Source organism: Acanthopagrus latus, chromosome 21, assembly GCF_904848185.1.
Source record: "Acanthopagrus latus isolate v.2019 chromosome 21, fAcaLat1.1, whole genome shotgun sequence".
Lineage (NCBI taxonomy): Eukaryota > Metazoa > Chordata > Actinopteri > Spariformes > Sparidae > Acanthopagrus > Acanthopagrus latus.
Genome location: NC_051059.1, coordinates 12,659,381 through 12,671,996, shown reverse-complemented (window position 1 = coordinate 12,671,996; position 12,616 = coordinate 12,659,381). Strand labels below are relative to the sequence as shown.

General features: G+C 40.7%; 1 protein-coding gene across 13 annotated transcripts in view; it reads left to right on the top strand.

Moving 5' to 3' along the window:
* LOC119011576 (receptor-type tyrosine-protein phosphatase mu-like) overlaps positions 1-12,616 on the top strand; it is a 173,480-nt gene that overhangs the window by 118,860 nt on the left and 42,004 nt on the right. For 7 of the 13 annotated variants that reach the window (XM_037084818.1, XM_037084812.1, XM_037084808.1 and 4 more), the window contains 4 exons: positions 6,478-6,725; positions 9,491-9,571; positions 10,262-10,288; positions 12,153-12,164. In XM_037084818.1, the coding sequence (XP_036940713.1) occupies positions 6,478-6,725; positions 9,491-9,571; positions 10,262-10,288; positions 12,153-12,164 (368 nt within the window). The remainder of the gene's footprint in view (positions 1-6,477; positions 6,726-9,490; positions 9,572-10,261; positions 10,289-12,152; positions 12,165-12,616) is intronic. The other 6 variants (XM_037084817.1, XM_037084811.1, XM_037084809.1 and 3 more) reach the window with 2 other exon arrangements.

Here is a 12,616-nt window from a genome sequence, read left to right as displayed (position 1 = left end):
TTCCTTTTAACTGAAAACACTCAGATAGAGACAAATAAATCATCTTCCCCGTTCTTTCTAAATCTTTCTTTTCATAATCACCTCCACTGCACTCAGTGTCAGAATGGGAGGCCTACTAAACGTACCATGTATAACACAATATGCTCAGGGCAAGCACATTCATTAAACCTTACAAGCCGAACATGCAGCAGAATCACATTAATTGGTACAAGCCTTGCAGATTTTTGCACCGACGAGCTCTGAATGTTGATGAGGTGGGGGAAAGAGGAAGAGCAGCTCAAGCAGGCAGAAGGGATGTCATGCATGGAATGACAAAGTTTAAATGCATACATTTTAAAATTATGTGTCTTTCATAACACATGTGCCTGTCACAGTTTGGCACCTTACACATTCTCTTAAGCCTCTTAATTGCAACATGTATACATATGACGTGTGCTGGTATAATATAGACTAGTGAGGGCAGAATTTTTTCCCTTGGAGGGCCGAAACCAAACGTAATGTTAGGCCAGCAGCCAAAAGCAGTGTTTGTATTGTGTTGTATTGTTTTGTTAAGATGCAAAATGGTGCAAGGATCTTAAGTTCCCTTCACTGACAAACTTGAATGCTCCATGTATTAAACAGTTAGGGATACTACATATTGAAAGAGCATTTTTTAACTCCCCAATAAATAAAATCATGAAAATTACTTTGATATTTCAAGATAGATTTTATTTAGATAAAGATAATTGATGTGAGCATGTTTTTTCCCTTTGATAATATAAGCTACTGTGTGTTTTGAAAAATTAACTTATGATAGAATTATATATATATATATATATATATATATATATATATATATATATATATATATATATATATATATATATATATATATATATATATATATATATATATATATACACACATTATAAAAGTGTGTGGTTTTGATTAAAGTAAAGTACATTTGTATTAGTTGACTTAAATCTAAATTAAGTAGAGCTTTACCAAATGTCTTTTTTTTACATTTGAAGCTCTTTTCTGGGGTTTTTGAATGAAACTGTTTAATTAAAAAGTCAGTTTCAAGTCAAATAAATGCACTAAATGAATGCAGATAAACAATATCTTATTTAACAACTCAAGAAATTTCATCAAAAGTGTTTAGAGCGGAAATGGACTGAATGTTATTTTGGTTATAAAATGCCAATGGTCTACTGATCTTTGCAAACCCAGACTTGATAGTCTAACAAGTGCATAGCCTTTAGTGTAAAACATTGAAATTAAAATTCTTCAAAATTGAAATACTAATCAAATCCTGTATTTGGAGAAATGACCACCACTAAACGTCAATATTTGAAGACCTGGGATTAAGACTCTGTAGTCAACAGTCTTTCTCCAGAATCGCTAAATAGAGATGTTGATGTAGGTTCTCAGTCATCCAGGTCATGGTTAATCTAAGTGCTGTATTGTGGGCAACTGGACTTGTTTCAGGGTGACCCTAATCCTCCAGGTAGTTAGAACTGACAAAGCCTTTTAGATGAAAGGCGGAATGTCTTCAAGAGACTGAAACAAACCCAGTTGCCAATGATACAGCACCTAGAGCTAAACAGAGATGCAAAAAACAAAACAAAAAAAGAAAAAGCTGAGCAGCATTCGAATGACAACATTTTGAATAAATCTTCCAACTAGTTTGGTACAATTCTGTATTTTAGTACTATAAGTGTTAAGTAAGCTTTTAGTAAGCGGGCATTAATGTTGGAAAAGGGAGCCCAAAAACCTATTCTTTAACAGTTCTTCTGTTTAAAATAGAATTCAGAGGCAACAAGTAGTTCCTCACCAAACCAATGTGACAAATTGTAATAAAATGTCAGCTATTAAAAAAGTAAGACAAATGCTCTGCACAATATTACAGGTCAGTGCTTTATCTGCAGCACTAACAGCGTAATCATCCCCAGCACTGTGTCTAGTATTTCATACTTAACATATTTCATACTTCATACTTAACATTTTCAAGCATTGATTATAAGTGGCGAATTTAATGTTCCAAATTTAATTAAATCACCTCAGTGCGAACAAATCCTTGGTCATGTCAGACAGCACAAGGCTTCTTGTGCTGCAAGCTGTTTTTTTTTTCTCAGTACAATTCATTGTTGTCTTTAGATGGACAAAGTTATGGAGGACAGACTTCACTTGATTGTTTGTTTTAAAAGAATGCTGTTTTACAGAATTGATGAAGCAATCACGTTAGCAGATAAAGAGTATTGTGCACCACTGAATAGAGCCTGCATTCAAAAATAGTTCCTATCGGTTTTTCTGCTGTTTCTTCTCCTGAAACAAACAGACAGAAGAATGGATAGATGGATGTGTGATGGATGGACGGACAACCTGTGTTGAAGACGGGTAGAAGTTTGCAATGAGACACAGTGCAAACAACTGCTGAAATGCTCCCACTGGGCCGATCAAAGACGCTTCTGTTGCCCCTCCCAGCTGCGTGTCAGTCATCTAACGCGCGCGCACACACACACCCATGCACTGCGGATGTGTGTGAATCGTCTAATGAAGCCTTCTTTGTCTCAATGTCACAAGGTTTAGGCTGCTCCAGCGCTGAAATGAGGCCCACCATGCTGAGCTTGAGGTTTTGAAGCTCCCGTGTTAGAAGTTGCAGCCGCGTCACCTCCCACAGAACAGACATTCTGGCAAACGCACACACACACAATCCTCGCCGCTTCCTTTTTGTTGTCGCTGAACCTCGTGGAGTTAGGAGCTCTGCTCACTAAGATCCTGGGTATGCCAGGCCTGTCATGTACTGAACTGCAGACAATCTCTCTAATGAGAGTTGCCTAATATAGTCACCTCCAGTGTTTGCTCAGTCTTTACTTCTACAGACACCTCTGCCATCTGTCTGTGTACCATCCCCTTCATATGCGCATTCAATACTGATCAAAGAAATTTGTGATTGTATTGTCATGCATGCCCGCAAGTAATCAGTCCTTACATTCTTTGTTGGGATCTTTGCACACGCAGCTTTTTGCGCTAACTATCTGGGGATATGATAAATGATCACATTCATCTGCGTGCACTAACACTGTACTGTACTCTTCCTCGTGCTATCTCTGTTGGCACGTCGCACTCTGCAATATAGTCATCTATCATTAAATTTTCCATTCTTACAAATGAGCGGAGAATAGCGTGCCAATTAATCTTCATCTAACACCCACAGTGCCTAGCAAACATCCCAGTATTGCTGGTGCTTTCCTCATTTTGGCACCGGTGTCCGCGCTGCCTCGTTTATCTCCAAGGCTCTTGCTTCAGCTGCTACACGGGCCAGGAAAGCAGAAATCCAAGTCTTAGCAGAAAGAGAAATAAGAACAGTGATACAGTATTAAAACCTGGATTATAGTGGTTCTTAATGGTCTTCTCCATGAGCGCACACAGTGCCGAATCAGTCTTAATATCGCCCGGGGTGCCTACAGCTCCCCCTCCCCTCCTCACTCCCCCCATTACAATATGAAGCTGTAACGGAAAAAAAGAGACAAGATTGCCATTTTGTTCCCCGCTCTAATTGCAGATTAAAGACAAAAAGTGGGTCCGGCAGATGAAAATGTCACTACTTTGTCACTTTGCTTTCTGAAGAACCGATCCACTATTAGCCTCACGTCGCGGCCTTCAGAGCAAATGACTGTTTGAAGGCAGCGGGGGCCTGTTGCCATATGGCACGAGACAGCGACGAAATTGAATAAACAGAGGAGATTTGCGAAAACAACGCAGCAGGAGTGCATCATTAGACAGCAGTTGTCCGTGAGAGAGACTGCAATTCAAATAGGCAGAGGGGTCACACAGAGAGTAACAAAGTGTGAGGATCAGTGTGAGGGCTGCCGTAGTTAATTCTTACTCCGCGCTCCCCTCCAGCTACGGAGCAGCAGCAGCCATCAGATATACAGCTACAGTATGTTCCCTCTCAAGCTGTTTGCCATTTTTCTATAGCGATAGTTCTGTGGAAATGTAGGAGCGTGACAAGGTGACACATTATTTATCTCCACGGGGATCAGGATGCAAGGGTAAAAGTGGCTCCTATATCTGGGAGGTCAGGGTCGGCTTCAGAACGGCGTCAGAGCTTTACTTATGACACCTGAGGGTTGCAACTATCATGCCTTCCTCCTGTTGTCTAACTCCCATAAATTGATATAATTCAATAGAAACAATTCAAACATATTGATAAATGTCATAAAAATGTCACTAGAGTATATTGCCAAAGGCAAGGCTGTGACTTATGTCACATGTATCGTGTTTGAAAAGAAAAAAACAGCAATAATATAAGTGACATCAAAAGAAATTCAAAGTCAGACTAGTAGCATTGAGGTTGCTTATTTGTATTTACACTCAATTGCCATTTTATTACACCTACCTGCAATTTATCAACGTGGGAGCCAGACAAATCTGCAGGCTCATGTTTCTGGCTGATAGGTCTGGCCACCCTCCCAATCAGACAGATTTCCCTGCATCCTGGTTTGTAACAGGCCAGTCACAACAGTTTATCTAACACCTGGCGGGTGTTATCCAATGACTGACAGAGGAGCGTCACCTGTCTGGATTTTCTAAGAGTCACATATCACTTGTTTTGAAGCTGTGATTGGTTAAAGTCAGTCCTGTCAGGGGTTTCTGTTTCAGTTTAGATGTTTCCTCTTTTACTTTGATAGATTTATCCTCATGTGTCATGTTTGACTTTCCACTTCCTGTCTCTGTTTCTTCACTTCTTTTTGATCGCCCTGTTAGTTTCACCTATCTCCTGTTATTCCTCCCTCCTTCTGTATTTAAGTCTGTGTCTCCTTCTTTCTCTATCAGTTCTTCTGCTTCCCCATGTCAGTCCTGCAGCTGCTGCGTTCTCTGGTCCTGTCCTCATGTATCTGCATTTACTCATTGGCTTTCCTTATTCTTGTTGCCTTTTTGTCGCTAGCAATATATCGCCTGGATTTTGATTCTTTGGATAGTGTAAATGATTCTTGCTATTTCTTTCCTACCTGCCTGCCCCAGTGTATCTGCATCTGGGTCCTTACTTTTGGCAAAACGTGACAAAACTAACTGCCTCTGGTCTTCAGGTCCGTCAAACATAATGCACCAAGCTCAGGAAACTTGGATTAAACTGTCAAACTTGGCAGTGATGATCAAATATAAATCAATACAATCCGTATGAATAATGTCTTTCTTCAAATGCTTTCAGGAACACATTGAGTGTGTTCTAATTTGAGAAAGTTTTTGACCAGGCAGACCTTTGTCTTTTTCCTATTCACAAACACACCACACATTTCGTTGCCCTGCTTTGTAGTAGGTCACGTTTCATTGCTCTGATTGGTTATAGGTCTATCCAATTGTGTCCCGAGGCATTTTGGTCTGCACCAGTTGATAAAGCCCCAAGGAAATCAAAAATGAACCGAGATGTTCCGGGCTAATACGCATTTGTGAATCAGTCTGGTGATGCCGGTCTAACAATTAATGCCACAGTCCTGGAATAACTGCTGCCTTGAGGTTAGACGCTTTAGATTTTGTTGAGACTGTTTGTAGATGAATGTTGATTTATGGACTTTTGGGTTTCGGCGTCCAGGCTGTTTGTGGCGCTGTTGAATTGTGCCCCATTATAATTTAAGTCCATTTCATTTGTACCAATGGGAACAGACTCAATTCAAGACAACACACACACACGCACACTACATCAATTAAGATTAAATGCACATGAATGTTTTGGACATGAATATTCAGTTCAGTGTTATTGACCTAATGTATATGAAGGCTGCATCAGAGCCTGCAGACACAATAACAGAACCTTGTGACCCTGAGATTTGTGTGTCGATTGGGGTCAAACAGCTATAACCTTAAAATGTCATCCGATGTTTAGAAGCTTTCATGAACAAAACGACTGGTGTGATTGTGGGACAGCTTTGTATGTTAAAACATGAATCTGCTGAATCTATCAGTCAGTAAAGTGAAGCCAGCACAGGTGAAATCTGAGCCTGGCAGCTGCTTCTACATAAGAATCAATCTGGAATATGTGTGAGTGTGCATACATGTGAGTGTGCGCACGTGTGTGTGTGTTTACTCTGTACACAATGCTCTAATGGTGTTTGATCGGGAACAGATTGCTTGTAGGCCCCAGCACATCAACTCAAAGTAGGTCAATAAAAGCAGGTTGACTGTTTCAGTTCACCGTTCACAACTCTAATTCTTCGGCCCCCAAATACTATAGCTAATTTTAAATCATCAGGGCTACTGATGTATTTGGGTTAGGGTGTCACACCTTTCCACATTCTCCACGATTTATATTCCGCTGCTTGAAAAAGCATCTGGAGCCTAATAAAAACCTAATGTAACCACAGCCTGGGGCGCATTAGCTCCGCCATCTCATTACATCTATGAGTCATCGCTGCCAGCATCATACCAGATCAATTCAAGCAGAGTCATTGTTGTTCTTATCTGATTGCTTGTTTTTTATTTCTTCCCCCCACACAGGAAATTGGCCAAGAAGCGTAAGGAGACACTGAACAGTACCCGGCAGGAGATGACCGTGATGGTCAACTCCATGGACAAGAGCTACACGGAGCAGGGAACCAACTGTGACGAGGCGCTGTCCTTCATGGACACACACAACCACACGCTGAACACCCGCAGCGAGTGTGCGCTCACGCTCAATGGGCGCAGCGAGTGCGCGCTCACGCTCAACGGCCGCAGCGATTGTGCGCTCACTCTCAACGGCCGAGGTAAGACGGTGCATCAACCTACCTGATCCACACACACATACCGAGAACGGTGGAAGCAATTTATTTGGTTTGGTCAGGTGAGAAAGAAATCAGACTCGGCCACACAGGAAATACAAATACTCACACTGGGATAACGTTAAGAAGCATGACTCCTGGTCCTCTTCCAGGGGATTTAGGAACATATTAAGGGTAAGAACCCAAATCTCAATATTGGTATTAAATCCTCATTTGTAGATTAAAAGAACACTTCTCTTAGAATTGAAAATTTTGACTCCCCCTCATGCTGATGGAAAGTCAAGTGCAGTAGTTTTCCTGGCCCACAAAACATTTCTGGAGCATCGCGGCAAAACAGTGTTGCAGCATTCTCCTGAAATACAGACTGTTTTAAAATGTTACAAAAGAATAGTGTGATCCAAGTCTCCTGAAGCCCCAAGAAACAAGATTGACTTGAAAAGATGTTATTTACATCCTTGAAGCACGGTCGAACTTGTGCATCCACTTCAGACAGCGTGCACAGGCTAACGCTTTTATCTTAGCAGCTATAGTAAAAATTTCAGCATGATAAAGGATGTAAATATCTTTTTTGGGATCTTAGGGTTCATGAGACTTGATTACACTGGACAAGGTGAATGGAACTATTTTATGTTTTTCGTTAAGTCCAACATGATGCAAGTCCCCCCATGAATCACGTAACACTCTTTGTTGTGAAGCTCTACAAATGCTCTGTGGAACATCACCCTTTCATTTGCCGTGCGTGTGTGTGTACATAATGACAAAATGTAAACTTTTGTGAACTATTCCTCTGTGTTAGGTCCAAACTCATCTAGGTTGTGACCAAAAGACTCAGTGTGAGACCAAATGACTTTATCTCATTAACATGATAATGGTCGTTTTCCTTTTTTATCATTTACCACATCCAGCTGCATAAAACAGAGTTCAGAATTGATTTTTAATTAAAAAAAAAAAAATCTTTTCAATATCCCTCTGTTTTTTCAGTGTCTGCCTTGTTCTAACTGATGCTTTATTCAGTCTGTGCAGTGATTTGACAGTAATTTTGTAGCTTTTGAAAAATGACCGTTGTTAGCAGCGGCAGTGGCAGTCAACAGGGAGCTGGCTTCTTCAAAACACTTGGACAGAATTTTCTTTGATTTGACGGGAAAGGCTTTGATATGATTTTGAGAAAGATTGTCTCATTTCTTCTTCAACCAGAGATTCATCCTTCTTCACAGGGCCTCAAGGGTTTGTTCTACCCTTTTTACACATTCCCTTTATATATTTTGTTTAATTAACAAAAAGTAAACTTAAATCGGCAATATTAATAAGTTACTGTCAGGACTTTATTGCTGATACAGGCGATTTACTACAGTTGAATAGCTGTGTTAATAGTTGTGTTAATAGCCTGAAGGGAATCTTGTATTTTGATCGCTAATCAAGGCTGAGTAGTCCGTCGTGAGACCTTCAACTCATTTTGTTTCCATTTCCCAGAGGAAAAGCACAGCCCGTACGAGATGTTCCCCGGTGTGATAACCTATTAATTTTCTCCGTCCCAGGTTAAACTTATTACTTTGTTGATGGACGGCTTGGCTAAGTCTGCACCCAGGGCTTGACCTGGTATAATCCCAGTCAAAACCATCAGATTAAAACTCCACACCAGCTTCTGTCTCCACACCCCTGCAGGGGATGAGCCCCAAAGATGCTCTGACCTTGATTAACTGTCTGTGGATGTTTTAAATCTGACCCCACTGTCTGCCAGCACAAATGATTTAAATGCATTACTTTTTTACTGCCCATCAGTGTAATGCCTTCAATACTGTAGCAAAGCCCTCGCACGCTCTCTGTGACCTTATGTGACTGTCAATAGTGTCATTTTGGCTCAAAACATCACGGCTGACAGATTATAGTTGTGAACATACTGCACTCGTAGCACAAGCCACAATAGTGTGGCAGTTAGCTCTGTTGCATGAGGGGTGACGAACCGGGGGGGCTTGACATTTACTATATTGGCCATATGAGTATTCTTCTATGCTGCTACATCATTAGTATAAATGGAAACCCACTTACATTTACTTTAGGTTGGTGTGCTGCTTTATGCTCCACTACAGTCCTTCACAGCTCTACTGCATGTGTGTTTGCCATATTTACAAGTCACTCTGATTAGGATTCAGTATAGTTAAGAGGGACATCTGATGCTGAGTGAATACTCATTTTGCAATTTCTTGAAGTAGAGCTAAAAGGTTTGCTGGTTGTGTGGACAGGAAGCAGATTTTTCTAAACAGAAATGCCAAAAACTACTATTTCCAGATATGAATATTTGCTTTGTCAGCTTCGTTTTTTGTGTCTAGCTCGCGGTCGCTTTATACAACAGGTTGTTTAATGATTGTGCATTCTCTGCTACTGAAGAATAGATCACACTTTCGTCTGTAGACCATAAAACATTTTTGTGAAACATGCACAGACGTAAGAGGTGAAAAGTTCTTTGCAAATCATGGTATCTTATGTGCACAAGAACTGAAATGAACTAATTATCTGGAGATAATGTCGTTCTCACAATATAAAAACTTGTTCCCTCAAGATTTGCCTTGTTCTAACAAGATAGTGTCTTGATCCCTCAAGATAATGACTTGTTCCCATAAAGAAACTCATTTCCTAACCTGTCTGTATGTTATTCTTTTTTTCCTAATGTAAACATTCTGAGTAGTGCCTCCAACGCTCAGCAATGCCTGATTATTGATTTCCTGGTGTTATGTTCTCCTTTGCATCTCTAGCTGGATCATCGCCCTCTTCCTTTACACTGCCTAAAGCCAACACTCTGAGTACTTCCATCCCCACCAACTCCTACTACCCAGGTAAACATACACTGCGTTTCCTCATGCTAATCCTGTATGTCAACAGAGAAGTGCTGACTATATAAGCGGTGATGTTGAGTGAAACCAGAAGGTGTGAAATGTATTCCTCACAATACCAGGATAAATTAATAAGACACGGTGTTTTCAAAAAGGTATTAATTAGTTTAATGTTCTTGGTAAGACCTCTTTTTATGTAAATGACAGACTTTAGTGCGTGGTATGATTTCATCTAATAATGTTAATATGTGCTTTAAAAATTAGAAACTGATTTCACAAATGAGAAGGTAGATAAATTGACTTTGGATGACTTTACACCCTACTTAATTTCTTCTTGTTACAGAAATTGTTTTCTTTCAGTTTGCCTTGATTGCAATTTAGCATTTCAATTATAACTTCAGTTTCTCCAAATAATAGGCATAATTGTGTGTCTTGTGTAATCAGATTACAGCCCAATGATGAGATGGAGTATAAGGCAGCTAGCTTTACAATCAGCTGAACTTAGAGTGGCATTAGCTTTTCTTCTGGAAAATTTGATAAGTTTCTTGTTGTGCTGCTTGGCAAAAAAACAAAAAAGGAACTGTCTATTATTTTTTGTGATTGGTGTTTTTCTGTGTGGATTTATCTTCTTTTATTTACCGCAAACTCTCTTTCCTCCTCCAACTTCTGCACTTGTTATGGGGGTATGAGCAGATCCCTTTGTGCCAACTGCTATCTTAGGTGAGACACATTTTCTTTTCCCATTGCTGTTGATTATTTACTTCTACTTGAAGAAAGCGACAGAACATAACATTCATAAGATGGCTGTTTGAAGACTTAACTGTGAGGACAAAAAAAAAAAGCACAGATTTTCTTTTACCCATTTTTGGTTCAGTTGGCTCTTTTTTCTTTTTTTTACTAAAGATGGCTTCCTCACCTTCATACCTGCCTGCTGCTTCTCCTGCCCCGTCCCTCCTCTCTCCCCCCCTCTGTCCCCCCCCCACCTTCCTTTCCTCCCCTCTTCCTCTCCCTCCCCGTCAGATGAGGGGGCTCTCCTGGGCTGAGGCTGGCTTCACTCCATCCCATCCGCATTGCGTGTCGTGCGTGTGATGTCACATACATGTTTGACCTCTCATATGCATGGACAGACATGTGGACTGGATGTGGGGGGAGTGTCTAAGGGGGGGTCAACGGAGGGGGCAGTTGGCCCCGGTGCCAAGGCCACAGCGTGCTGAAGCCGTAGCAGCTGCACTGAGACACAAAACAGAAATTAAAAAGTGGAAGAAAAAAAAACACTCTCTCTTTTAGCCCCCCTCACCCAAAAAAAAAAAAGAGACAAATTCCAAACCGGGATGCGTCTGTCTGAACATCTGAACATCTAAAAGTCTTTTGCATTAGCTGTGCTGCCCTCCCCTCCCTCCCCTCTCTCCTCACTACGCATTTAACTCCCCACCCTCCCTCCAAAACAACAACCTTTTCTATTATTCTTTTTAATGTCGCTCCCCCTGCCTTTGGCTAACTGCTAGTGACCTACTTGTTTTTGTTTTGGTTTTCGCCCAGCGTTTATTCACCCTGTTCAGTGATAAAATGGAATTATAAAAGAGGCATTTTGTTCTTCTGTTAATTATTACTGGCCTTCGTTGAATATGCAGAGCAGCCCAAAGTGCAGCATCTTAAACGATCAGGCGCTATTTTTGTTTTTTTTATATCAGCAGACCACGAAACGTAACTAGAAAAGTGGGGCACTAGAACTGCAATAAATTAATACTCAAGGCCAAGAAGGAAGATGCAATAAGCAACTCTACTCCAGCTTCACCACGAGTAGACGCAACTTAGAGTCAGGGCTAATTTTTTTCCTTCACATTAGTGCAACTTTAAGTTGCGTCTTTCATCACCACCGCTGTGACAGCTGCTTATGTTAGTTCCACGTCTAATTAAGCGTGAAACAATTAACACGAAATTACGACAGCCAGAAAAGGTTACATGCTTTCAGTTGTGACACGCTCAGTCACAGCATTGTCTCATCAGTCGAAGTTAATGATCAAAACTGATTAGATCATAAAGGATTGGTAATGTTTTTTGTTTTTTTTAATTTCATTATTATATCGCACACTCCTATTTAAAAAGAGAGGAAAAAAATGAAACGTTATAAATACAGGTGTCACCACACCAGCACATGCAAATATAATTATCGCAATTAGAAAAAAGAAATTTGAAATGTCAGAATGCTCAAAAAAATAATTGGCGTCATTATATTATGCAAGTCACAGATCGGAAAACAATTGCAGCTTGTTGCAAAGACAACCAGAATTTCACCATTATTTTCTCCCTTGAAATCCATGACTTCCTTGTTTTGTTCTTTTTAATTTTGTCTTGCACTGTTGAAATTGCCCCATCCATCCACTCAACATCCCCCCCTTGACTAGGCTTTCTACCTAGGCAGTTTGGACTGAGAAGGCATGTGATCTTGCCCTATAGCGTAGCTCTAAAACACTCTACTGTAACAGGTTCTCATGCTGTATTGTTGCTTATCCCCTCTCTCCTCTTTCTTCTCCTCTCTTTCTCTTTACACACGTAACCTCTTATGTATCTGCTATCTAAAAAGTGCCCATTAATGGTAAGTTTTCCCAAGTGGGCCCTGGGTTGGGGGAAGGAGGTGGTGTTTACTCAGAGAGCAAGCCGACAGTGTGAGGCTGCTTCTGACATGGACATTTCAGACATTTTATTGCATGACCAGTGGACATGTTAGCATCTCACCGCCCTCCGTAACCGTGCCACCACGCCACCATTAGCCTAGCATGGTCAAAGTACGTACAATGCCCCATTGGCAGCATCACCCTTTGCATTCTCCTCCCATCTCCGCTTCCTTCCTGTTCTTCTTGGTTATATTTTAAAATTTAGGTTTGATTTTCTTTTTTTTTGTTTTTTTTGTTTTTTTGTTTTTTTTGCTTTGTTTTTTTCATTTTTCGGGGGAAGAATGGGTGGCAGGGGTTGAATCCACGCTGTGTCTGTGTGATGCTTCTGACGGTGCCTGCTGCAACATGCTCACTGTGGCCCACCGCACCCCCC